The 11339-nt window shown below is 45.2% G+C and overlaps 1 protein-coding gene across 1 annotated transcript; it reads right to left on the bottom strand.

Annotated features, from left to right (window-relative positions):
* Positions 1 to 709: 709 nt before the first annotated feature.
* On the bottom strand, positions 710 to 3248 carry LOC135981511 (uncharacterized). Its single transcript, XM_065584270.1, has 2 exons — positions 2274 to 3248; positions 710 to 1279 (listed from the first exon to the last, which is right to left on the bottom strand). Exons 1-2 carry the CDS (start codon positions 2848 to 2850, stop codon positions 804 to 806), a joined length of 1053 nt encoding a protein of 350 aa, XP_065440342.1. The 5' UTR covers positions 2851 to 3248; the 3' UTR covers positions 710 to 803.
* Positions 3249 to 11339: the final 8091 nt, after the last annotated feature.

The following is an 11339-nucleotide window of genomic DNA, read 5'->3' as shown; positions in this document are numbered from 1 at the left end:
TGCATCCGGGAGGCTTTGAAAGCAAAGTTCCTGAGTGAGCAGGGTAACCTGTGATTTTATAGTTTGTGTACTGAGAAGCTAAACCTGCCCCCGTTTCTTTACCCAGGTAATGTTGACTATCCTATCCAGTTACATACCCCCTTCACCCCCCCTCCAACACACGTGTCGAAATAAAAATAGTTCTACTTTGTTAAAGCACACCGTTTTCTTTAATACTGTTTTCGCGGGAATTTTTTAAAACTGGGACGCAGACTGTGGTGCGGGGCGGGTCTAGTGTTGTGATGCGAATGCAGCTTCTAAACTCAAGGATTGACAGGCTCCGCTGCGGTGGGATGCTTGTTTCAACGGAGCCTGTCACCCCTCCTGATCGGGACTGTGTGTATGGGAGGTCTATTTGACTTTGTGGCAGGGGGAGGACGGTTACAGATCCCATGCTGTGTGGCTCTGTGATCCTGTCTAAGGACCGGCGCTTAAGATCTGTAACTGCCCTCCCCCGCCACAAAGTCACAGAGCAACCCACCCCCCCCAACATTACATCAAAACAACCTCCCAGACTAACCGGGGCAACTATTCACTGCATCACTGCACTGTGTATGTGCCCTGCTGCTGTGCCTGCCCCCGACTATGTACCCTGCCAAAGGAGACTGTCCTGTCCAATTTCCAACCCCCTTTCCCCTCCTCCTCCAAAAGAACATGATTGAAACAGTAGTTAACAGAAACGAATTTTTTATTATCAACTACACATGGCATTGGGAGGTGAAACTTGGACGTGGGCTTGTGTCAGGCGGGAAGGAAAGAACTTTTCAAATTTTGGGAAATGAGAGCCTTCTGCTACTAGAGCTCTCTGCAGGGGTGGAGTGAGAGTTAGCAGGGACTCTGCCGCCTCTCCTTCTTTGCACTTTGGGTGAGGTGGGTATGGGACTTGGTGGCGGGGGAGGGCGGTTAGAGATGGACTGCAGCGGGGCTCTGTCCTCCTGCCTCCGTTCCTGCAGAACATCCACAAGGCGCCGGAGTGTGTCCGTTTGCTCCCTCAGTAGTCCAAGCAGCGTTAGAGTCGCCTGCTGGTCTTCCTGACGCCACCTCTCCTCCCGATCCATGTTGGCTTGGTGCATTCGGGTCAAGTTCTCCCGCCACTGGGTCTGCTGTGCTGCCTGGGCTTGGGAAGAGGCCATAAGCTCAGAGAACATGTCCTCCCGTGTCCTCTTCTTCCTACGCCTAATCCGCGCTAGCCTCTGGGAGTGTGATTCCAGGCTAGGTTGTGAGACAGTCGCAGACGGGGCTGTGGAAATGGGAAAAAGGGAGTGAATTCCTCTGAAAGATAAATGTAGTTGTGAACAAAGAACATAGTCTTTCTCTGTGAACAAGACCATGCACAGCACCTTTCACATGCGCACTCAGCACAAGGTCGAATTCTCGGCCTTCGCATTCTGTGCCTGGGGTCTTGAACAGCACATTTGAGAAGCGAGGCAGCACAACGGAATTTCTGTTGCAGGCAGACATGGTAAGCCGTACACTTGTGGCAGTTTAAAACTTTTATATTACCACTGGCCTCATTTCACATTTAAATCAATGTCAGTCCCTGCTGCCAGCAATCCGGCAAGCGGGAACTCTGCCCCTGTCCCACCCCCTCGCGGCTGTCCCCGGGAACGATCCCTTTCGGCTGCCCCTCTCCCGCCTCCACCGCGTGGCTGCAAACCAGCGGTTACAGTTCTGTAAAGGAACGGGAAAGCAGTCCCAACACTAACATTCCCCTACCTAATTAAAAGCAGGTCACCATGGCCGACATCACCCTGATGAGGATCTCCGAGAGCGACAAAGAGAGAATGCTCCGGGAAAGCCTCCAAAGACCAGGGCCGTATGCCGCCCTGCTGTGCAGAGCAATGATCCCCGAGTACCTGATAATCTCGTGGCGCGGCAACGTGTCGTACTTCGGAGGACCCAATAAGGCCGCTCTCCCCAAGAACCTCATGCAACGGCTTTCAAGTTACCTCCAGGAGAGCTTCATCGAGATGTCCCAGGAGGATTACTGCTCTATCCCCGCACATATAGACCGCATTTTACTGTAGCTGCAGTAGCAGGGAATACACAGTAGAGCGGCTTGTGCAGGACAATCACTGAAAACCGGACATTGCTAGATTTCTTTTCAAAACTTGCACTGCCCCTTACTAAACCGTTAAGCGCCTAGGGCACACTAATCATGAACAACCCATTCTTTTAATTGTTAATATTCCTGTTTTGTTAAAAATAAATGTTTAGATGTTTACAACACTTACTGGCTGATCCTTCACCAGATTCTGTGTCCGGGGTAATGGCTGGGGACGCTTCGTAGGGGATCTCTGTAAGGGTGATGAAGAGATCCTGGCTGTCGGGGAAATCAGCGTTGTGAGAGCTGCCAACTGCCTCGCCCTCCTCATCTCCTTCCTCATCTTCCCCGTCCCCTAACATGTCTGAGGAACCGGCCGTGGACAGTATCCCATCCTCAGAGTCCACGGTCACTGGTGGGGTAGTGGTGGCGGCAGCACCGAGGATGGAATGCAGTGCCTCGTAGAAACGGGATGTCTGGGGATGGGATCCGGAGCGTCCGTTTGCCTCTTTGGTCTTCTGGTAGCCTTGTCTCAGCTCCTTGATTTTCACGCGGCACTGCGTTGCATCCCGGCTGTATCCTCTCTCTGCCATGTCTTTAGAGATCTTCTCGTAGATCTTTGCATTCCTTCTTTTGGATCGCAGCTCGGAAAGCACGGACTCATCGCCCCACACAGCGATGAGATCCAAGACTTCACGATCAGTCCATGCTGGGGCTCTCTTTCTATTCACAGACTGCATGGCCATCACTGCTGGAGAGCTCTGCATCGTTGCCAGTGCTGCTGTGCTCGCCACGATGTCCAGACAGGAAATGAGATTCAAACTGGCCAGACAGGAAAAGGAATTCAAATTCAAATTTTCCCGGGGCTTTTCCTGTGTGGCTGGTCAGAGCATCCGAGCTCGCACTGCTGTCCAGAGCGTCAACAGAGTGGTGCACTGTGGGATAGCTCCCGGAGCTATTAGCGTCGATTTCCATCCACACCTAGCCTAATTCGACATGGCCATGTCGAATTTAGCGCTACTCCCCTCGTCGGGGAGGAGTACAGAAGTCGAATTAAAGAGACCTCTATGTCGAACTAAATAGCATCGCAGTGTGGACGGGTGCAGGGTTAATTCGATTTAACGGCGCTAACTTCGACATAAACGCCTAGTGTAGACCAGGCCTCAGACAATAGCAGAAGTGCAGCATAGCCTCTTCTGACATGCTGCGAGCTGGTGAAGGGCCACACACACAGGTAGGTGTGATTAGGGGCAATTTTTGGCCCTTTAGGCTGTCAGAGTACTGTGAAGGGGCAGAATGGAAAATCAGCTCCTCTAACTCCACTATACATTTCACTATACCAGAGAAACTGAGTCTGTCTTTTGGTTAAATCATGTTATGCTTCTCATCATTTCCATGTGCTTTTACACTTTCTGGTACTGAAAGCTAATTTAACCACATGCCCTGAAAATGGCTGTTTTTTGCAGTAATTCTGGATGGCCACAAATCAAGAAGATCTGGAAGTCTCACAAGAGAATCTAATCTCATGATATTTCTACCCTAATTGCCTGACCAAAAAGGTCTGCGAATGGGGAAGCATCAGACACACATCCAAATGTTTGAATGAATAGTTGAACCAAATTCTAAACCTTTTGATGCTTCTCCTTCACTAGCTTTCATACAATCTGAAGCTTTACTACTTTAATTCAAATGGCAAGTATTGTCACACTTTTTGTAGGTTACTAAAAATACATTTAATTCATTTGACTTTTTAACTGAATACCTACTTACATGAATGCTTTGCCCTTAGACATCTGCCTTTATGAAAACTTCTGTCAACTTTTCTCTGGGTTATTGGGAGACAATAGCCCACAGCAGAGAATGAAAGGTTAGAAATCCCTCCCTCTAGATCTTATGCAGACAAAGAGCCTTAAAAGAAGCTTGTGAAAATTTAAAGCTTTAATAACTGGTTTGGGTGAACATTTTAGATCATTTACTTCTACATTATGTTTTGGAACAAACCACAGACTGTAGCTCAACTGGTAGTGGCATTATGTAAACCCATAGTGCTGACCCCACTGCACTCGCACTACAGTATGTACTTGTAGTTTTATTAGTCTGGAAGGACAGTGATTATTGATGTTGCAGTGTATGTATTCTTTTGATCTATTTACAGTATATAGATTACATTATAACCTATATCTTTAATCTAACACTTCATTGTGAGCGCAAGCCATTTGGAAGTTTTTTATTCTAAGTCATATTTTGGTGCTACTATAGTAGTAGTGTTTAACTATTTGTAGCAAATATATTGCAGAACTTTTATTAAACCCATCTATTCAAATGCCTATTTCTCTCCTTTTATGCAAAGTCGTTGTTTTAATAAAGACATTGTTGTGGATGAAGAACAGAAACTGAATGAAACCAAACATTTTAAATGAAACATATTTCTCTTTCATTGTATTACATTTAATATTTTAAAATAATTTTAAAATGAAGTAGTACTATATAGAGATTAGATACAGAAATATACCTAGACATTTTTAAACAATTGTTGAAAACATGGCCTCTGAGATCTACATATACATGTAAGAGGGTAGAAGTAGGAAATGTATGGAGGACTATTTCATTTTATTAATATTTAACCAACTCAGGTTAATTAAAAGTGTACTTTATGTTGTCTTGGAAACAATGTAGCTAATTCAAAAAAGTCAGATTTAATTAATTAGAGAATCAACTTCATTCCATCTACAGATATGTACATTTCTGCTTTTACAGAATTAAGTATGAAAATGCCCCCTTTGTTCAGAGCCAGATGGTCAGCAACAGCCATAAAGCCACATCTTACTACTTGAATCATTAGTCTCTTGATGACTCCCACTGGCTACTTACATGAATGAGGCTTTTTTTTTTTTTTTTTTTTGATGTACGTAAGAGTTACAGGATAGGGTCTCTATACTATAATGGGGCTACATACATGTTTCACTCCCTCTTACTGTATGGGAGCTACTTCTGCTCTTCAAGGATCCAAACCCAGAAAACCTTACTAGATTAATCCTTACTCACACTAATACACTCAGTAAAGTCAGTAAGGACTTATTCATTATGGGGCAAATGCTGAGGTCCTTTCTCAGCTAAACCCAAGTGACTGAGGGGAAAAAAAAAAGAATAAAAAACTTGATCCTAGACTAAACAAGGAAATACAGTTCAAGTACTTTAACAAGAAAGGTAAAATGAGAAGGAAACATAAAAGTGACTTACCATTTGGGAGAGCCAGATGCAACCAACAGCAAATTTGAAAAATGGCCACTTTGGGGCTTCAGCTAGTTTCCTCTCCCAAATTTTAAGGACCAGCCTCAGAAAGGCATGCTGGGGAAAATGTCCCTGTAAAAATGAAACCCTGAAATAGAGAGAATTATTAGGGACTAGGATCTTAGAAAAGAAAAGACTGTTTTGTCTTAGGGAAGCACATTATGAACTGGATGAAGATTCCACAAAAGTCTCCTACCACGATCCCAGTGGAATAATATGAAACACGCCTCTTAATCTAACATCAGAAAGAGCATTTGGCTAGAATACACAGAAACTGGAATAGCATCTTAATGATAGAGTACATCAACAAAGTCACAGAACATTTACATAAAGCTCCACCAGCAAGAGTAGAGAAGGAAGCAAATCCAAAATTGTTAAATATTTAAAAAACAAGCTTTAACAAAACATCTTTTAAAATTGAAGTTTCTGGTAGAATATAATGTGTGAAATAGTGGGCTCCTAGGGGACTGGTTAGTGGAAAATACACAGCAGTTCATGATAGTGAAAAGGAAAGGCAATTTCCTGAACTCATCAGGGCTAATAGGTGGGTTAGGTAAGAGAAGTAGCTTTTGTGAAGGCAGAGCTAAAACAGGGCATTTACCTGGTAACTCTGTAAGCAGAGTATGTTAAGTGCTTTCTCTTTCTTTAAGGACTGAGTAATAGCAATAAAGGGGGAGAGAGCTGCTCTTAACAAAGGTTCATGTGATGTGGGAAGGGATTCCTAGGTGGTGACTCCTGTGATGGGTTCGGGCACAGAGACCCCCTTGGGACTGTCACCTGATGTGCTGAAATTACCTCTGATGGCTTGGGACTCCAGAACCATGCCTTGTTGAGCCAGGCACGCTAGCCTGCTGCAACACAAACCCAGGTCTGAACCACACCCCCAAAGCTGCAGGCTTTAACTGAAAACCACTCAGCAGGTTACCTATCTCCAGCACCCAGATGCCCTGTTCCCAATGGGATCCAAACCCCAAATAAATCCATTTTACCCTGTATAAAGCCTATACAGGGTCAACTCATACATTGTCTGCCCTCAATAACACTGATAGAGAGATATGCACAGCTGTTTGCACCACCAGGTATTAATTACTTACTCTGGATTTAATAATAAACAACAGTGATGTTATTAAGTATATAAAGTACGACTTAAGTGGCTTCAAGTAATAACAAACAGAACAAAGTAAGTCACCAAGCAAAATAAAGCAAAAACATGCAAGTCTAAGCCTAATACATTAAGAAACTGATACAGGTAATATCTCACAATCAGAGATGTTCCAATAAGCTTCTTTCACAGACTAGACTGCTCCCTAGTCTGGGCTGATCCTTTCCCCTGGTACAGTCCTTGTTAGTTCCAGCTCAGATGGTAACTGGGGGATTCTCATGACTGGCCACCCACTTTGTTCTGTTCCACCCCCTTTTATAGTTTTGGCACAAGGCAGGAATCCTTTCTCTCTCTCTCTCTGAGTCCCCATCCCTCCTTCTAAATGGAAAAGCACAAGGTTTAAGATGGATTCCAGTACCAGGTAACATGGTCACATGTCCTGTGAGACCCCAAGCCTCCATTCTTCCCGGCCTGACTCACAGGAACACAGGAAGGCTTGCAAGAAAACAGAGCCATTTACAACCAATTGTCCTAGTCAATGGGAGCCGTCAAGATTCTAAACCACCATTAATGGCCTACACTTTGCATAATTACAATGGGACTTCAGAGTAATACTTCCTATTTCTAGTTTTAGATACAAGAATGATACATGCATACAAATAGGATGAACACACCCAGTAGATTATAAGGTTTATAATGATACCTTACAAGAGATCTTTTGCATAAAGCATATTCCCGTTACATTATATTCACACTCAAGCATATTTCCATAAAAATATGGAGTGCAACGTCACAACTCCTTTGGAAAACACATGACCAGAGGGAGACATTGTAAAGCAGAGAACCTTTGATTGGAAGAGAGGCCCATGAAATACTTGGGCATGTTTCAGACAAGGGAAGAATTATGACGTGCCTACCATATGTGTGTGAAAGAGTTGCCTCAGGGAATACTTGTGAGACAAATATACAGATAGACCATTGAAAGCCAGCAATCCAGCTGACACCTGGCATGCAAACAAGGTATAGCCTTGTAAATTTAGAAGACCTTTAATGTGACTTAAACTTAAGTCTTAGGATAAGCAAGCCTACACTGGAGTTGGAAACATAATTTCCAGCTCAAATAGATTGTGAGCAAACTAATGTGCTAAAAAATAGAAATGTAGCTACAGAAGTGTAAAGGGTTAGCCATCTTCGGTATGTACCTAGGGTTTCAAATGGAATCATACCAGGGCCGCTAGTCTGTCCCACCACTCTCACTGCCATCATGGACATGCTTCTACTTTTTGTGCACTAGTTCAATCAAAGCAAGCATGTGTATGTCTACCTTAGCTGGAAATTACACCTTCCCACTCCAGTGTAGATGTATGCAAAGAAATACAGTGCTGCAGAGCAGCTCAGAGTTCCTGACACAATCAAGGTTCCAGAGTTATAAAGGAGCAGCATTCAGAATTCATGAGTGTTATGATAATAGATGCTTATTGGGGATGTGGGAGAGCCAAGGTCATGACAGAAGGACAGAAATCCCTACAATAAGAGATTAGTTCCTGGGCCTGTTTCTTTCTTTGCAGATTGCAAAATTCGTTACAGGTATGGCTCTAGGGATTCAAATACAGAAGTCTTTATTTTTCCTCTGCCAGAATCTTTGTGAGCTCCAAATTCAAATAAAAAACTAACGACTAGAGAATGGATTAATACAGGATTACAAGAAGAAGATTATATTTTGGGATCCTTTCTTCTCTTCTTTTTAAATATATAACCCAATATTACATTGTGAGTATTAAAAGCAAATCCTTTATGCAGAGCTACAAGTTAATGTGACTGTCAAAAAAGAGTAATTTTTAAAAGCAGCTGAGATTTGCGGCAAATTCTGAGAGGATGTATTTAGCTTAAAATGAAGGTTAACATGAGCATTCATTAAAACTCCAGAATGATTTAGGATGAAATGTATCCTTGTACCGTGCACCCTCCCTTGGTTTGATACAGTATCACCTGGCATTATATTTCTTCTTTTTCCGTCCTTCAACTATCTTGTGCGTGTGACATTCTTTTGTAACAGAAATTCCACCACAAAATATCATGGACTGTACCTGCCCCTTTCATCCTGAGAACAATATTTCTCAGAACACCCAATGTTTGCTGATCCCAAAGGATCTGATCTTGCTCCTGCTGAAGTCACTTGAAAACTTTCAGTGATATCAGTCCTACAGGATTGGTCCCCAACTATCTGTTATGTCTTTTTGCCTGTTTTGTATTGTTTTGAGTTAATCTGTTGCTCCTCAAAAAGTAGTGACTGTCTGCTTCTATAAAAAGGCTCCAATCCAGCAAAATATGTAATAAACAAATGCCCCATTGATTTCCCTGTGCTTACTTATATGCTTAAGTTTAGGTGACGTTTATTAACTTGCTTAAACATGCTGAATACTCAGGCTGGTAACCTGCCTACTTTGCACATATTTAAGTGACTGAACTCTGGTTCTTACCTGTGTAAAGAGATTAGCTGGGGCTCGACCCTCTCCGGGGCAGTGGGGAGCCACACCGGCTCACTACACACAGTTGATGTTTGGGGGAATTAGTCCGGCCACGGGAGTCTCCGTCGGTGGCCCTTGCGGTAACTGGAATAAGCACCGTAAGCCCAGGCCCTGGGTCAGGGCAGGGCAACAATGAGTCAGCTGCCCAGGCCCTCGGACAGGGGCTGAGCAACCACAATACAATAGAAATAGGCCCAGGCCCTGGGTCAGGGCATGGCAACAGTGAGTCAGGTGCTCAGGCCCTCCGGCAGGAGCTGAGCAGTGACAGTATAAACAGTAGCAATAAGCCCAGGCCCTGGGGCAGGGCGGGGCAGCAATGAGTCAGGAGCTCAGGCAGGGCTGAGCAGTGACAGTACAAGCAGTAATGAGTCAGGAGCTGAGGCAGGGCTGAGCAATGACGGTAGGCCCAAGCCTCCAAAAGGCCTAGGAGAGGGGGAGACTACCACTGGGACGCAGGCCTTCCCACTCCACTGCACCCAGCCCAGGGCCCTAGCAGCGGCAGAAGACCCATTGCTATGTCAGTGGGGATCCTGGCCGCAACACAGTGACATGGTTTAGGGTTAGTGTTACAGACAGACTAGGGTCGACTGCCCCCGGGCTACTTCCAGACTCCCCCTCTGGTAGTACCTGGGTCAGGGTGTTGTCCTCTGGGGGGGGTCCAGCAACCTCCTCGGGGTAGTGGGGGGAGCGGCAGGCCCGGCACCTCCTTTGGGTAGCGAGTGCAGCGCAAGTCAGTCCAGTTCTAGCCTACACCTTGGGCCGCAGCGGTTCCCAGTTGCAGGCTAGGCTAAAAACATCTGGCCTCCCTGGCGGCTGGCCCTCCAGTGAGCTCTGAGGGCGAGTCTTTATACTTCCAGGTCGCCGCCTGACCGTCTGAGGGGCGGGCTCAGAGCTCCCTAGCTCCGCCCACTCTGGCCTCCAGATGGGCTCGTCCCTCTCTGGAGCGGCAGGGAGCCACACGGCCTCACTACACCTGACAACCTAATCTGCTACTTAATAGAGATGGCCAATCATGCAGTTTAGTAAGCTTGATTCATATCTACTGAAAACTAGGCTGAGACCATTGGCCTCATTTCGCTGTCACTTAATTCTGACTGGAATACAATGATATATCCACACAGTCTATGGAAGTGAACCTCCCAGCCTGGGTCAATAGACTTGAGCTAGTAGGGCTCACACTAGCACTCTAAATAAAAATAACTGTAAAGACAACATTTTGAAATTGAAGCCTAGGGAGGGAGGATGAGCTTCAGAGCCTGAGCACCAGCCTGAGGCGCAACACAAAAGTGATGTCTGTGCAGCTATTTTTAGAGTGCTAGTTTGGGGCCTGCTAGCACAAGTCTATCATCCCATGCTGGAAGGCTTGCTTCCATGGATGGTGTAGACATACCCCTAGTGTCCAGAAGTGAAAGGCTAGTCTCTTGATCCACTGCCCTGCAATGTACAACTTTCTTTGTTTACCTTCAAAATTAAACCTAATTTGTTTCTCAGTTGACTTTCAGGAAGAGGAATTAAGCTGAGCCCCAAAATCTTACTGAGTACTAAATTCCAATGATGCCTAACTAGGGTTAGATTGTCCTGCTCTGCTTCTGTGAGAAATCAGGTAGGTCCAGCCAGAGGTGGAGGAGAGTGGAGAGTGACTCTTCCCTTGCATCTTTCTCATGGTTGTCTGGGTCCCATGATCAGGACCAATGATTTGCATGGGGCAGACTGAAGTATCCACTTCTTAAGATACTGCTGTCAGCTGTGTGTCAACGTTAACATTGGTAGGCTTTCTCTGTATGATGGAAAATTGACAGAGGAGGCTCCAGGTCAGCAGCCAGTGAGGAACCTAGTAGGGCTGGTAAAACCCCCTGGGAGCCACCAAGATTCTAGATGGCCCTGGCCTTTTGGTTTCCATGGATCATGTGGGCTGAACCTTCTCCTGCTATACCTGCTCTGACAAATTCAATCTTCCTCACTGGTGGGAGAATTCTAGGGAAATCCTGAAAGAGGAAATTTGGCATTTCTTTTCTGCTATGTAGGAATAATCCATTTAGGGGGATGTCTTCACTGTAGAGTTAGCCTGAGCTCTTACCTGGATGTTGCTCCTCACCCCTCCTCCTGTCCATGTACTAAACCTTCTCACCTGAGTTTAATAGTACTTTCAACCCAGGCTAGCTGGGGGTAAAGGTTTAGAGACCGAGTTCCATTTCCAACCCACTCATTTTGCAGTTGGGATGTAAGCTAAATTGTTCATGCTGATAGTCCTCCAGTGCCTTCCCACAATTCCCCATGTACCCAGAAGGACAGACAAGTTCCATCACAACTCAAAGTGAAAGAGTCATAGGGCTTG

This window comes from Chrysemys picta, chromosome 2, assembly GCF_011386835.1.
Source record: "Chrysemys picta bellii isolate R12L10 chromosome 2, ASM1138683v2, whole genome shotgun sequence".
Taxonomy (NCBI): Eukaryota; Metazoa; Chordata; order Testudines; family Emydidae; genus Chrysemys; species Chrysemys picta.
The sequence above is the reverse complement of the archived record's forward strand: the minus strand, read 5'-3'. Positions and strand labels throughout refer to the sequence as shown.

What these genes read in the sequence shown, in the direction of transcription:
- LOC135981511 (XM_065584270.1), bottom strand. Translation starts at nt 2,850, where the DNA reads ATGCAGAGCTCTCCAGCAGTGATGGCCATGCAGTCTGTGAATAGAAAG. An exon ending in ATCTGGTGAAGGATCAGCCA is followed by an intron (nt 1,280 to 2,273) that starts GTAAGTGTTGTA and finishes CCATTTCCACAG; the next exon opens with CCCCGTCTGCGACTGTCTCA.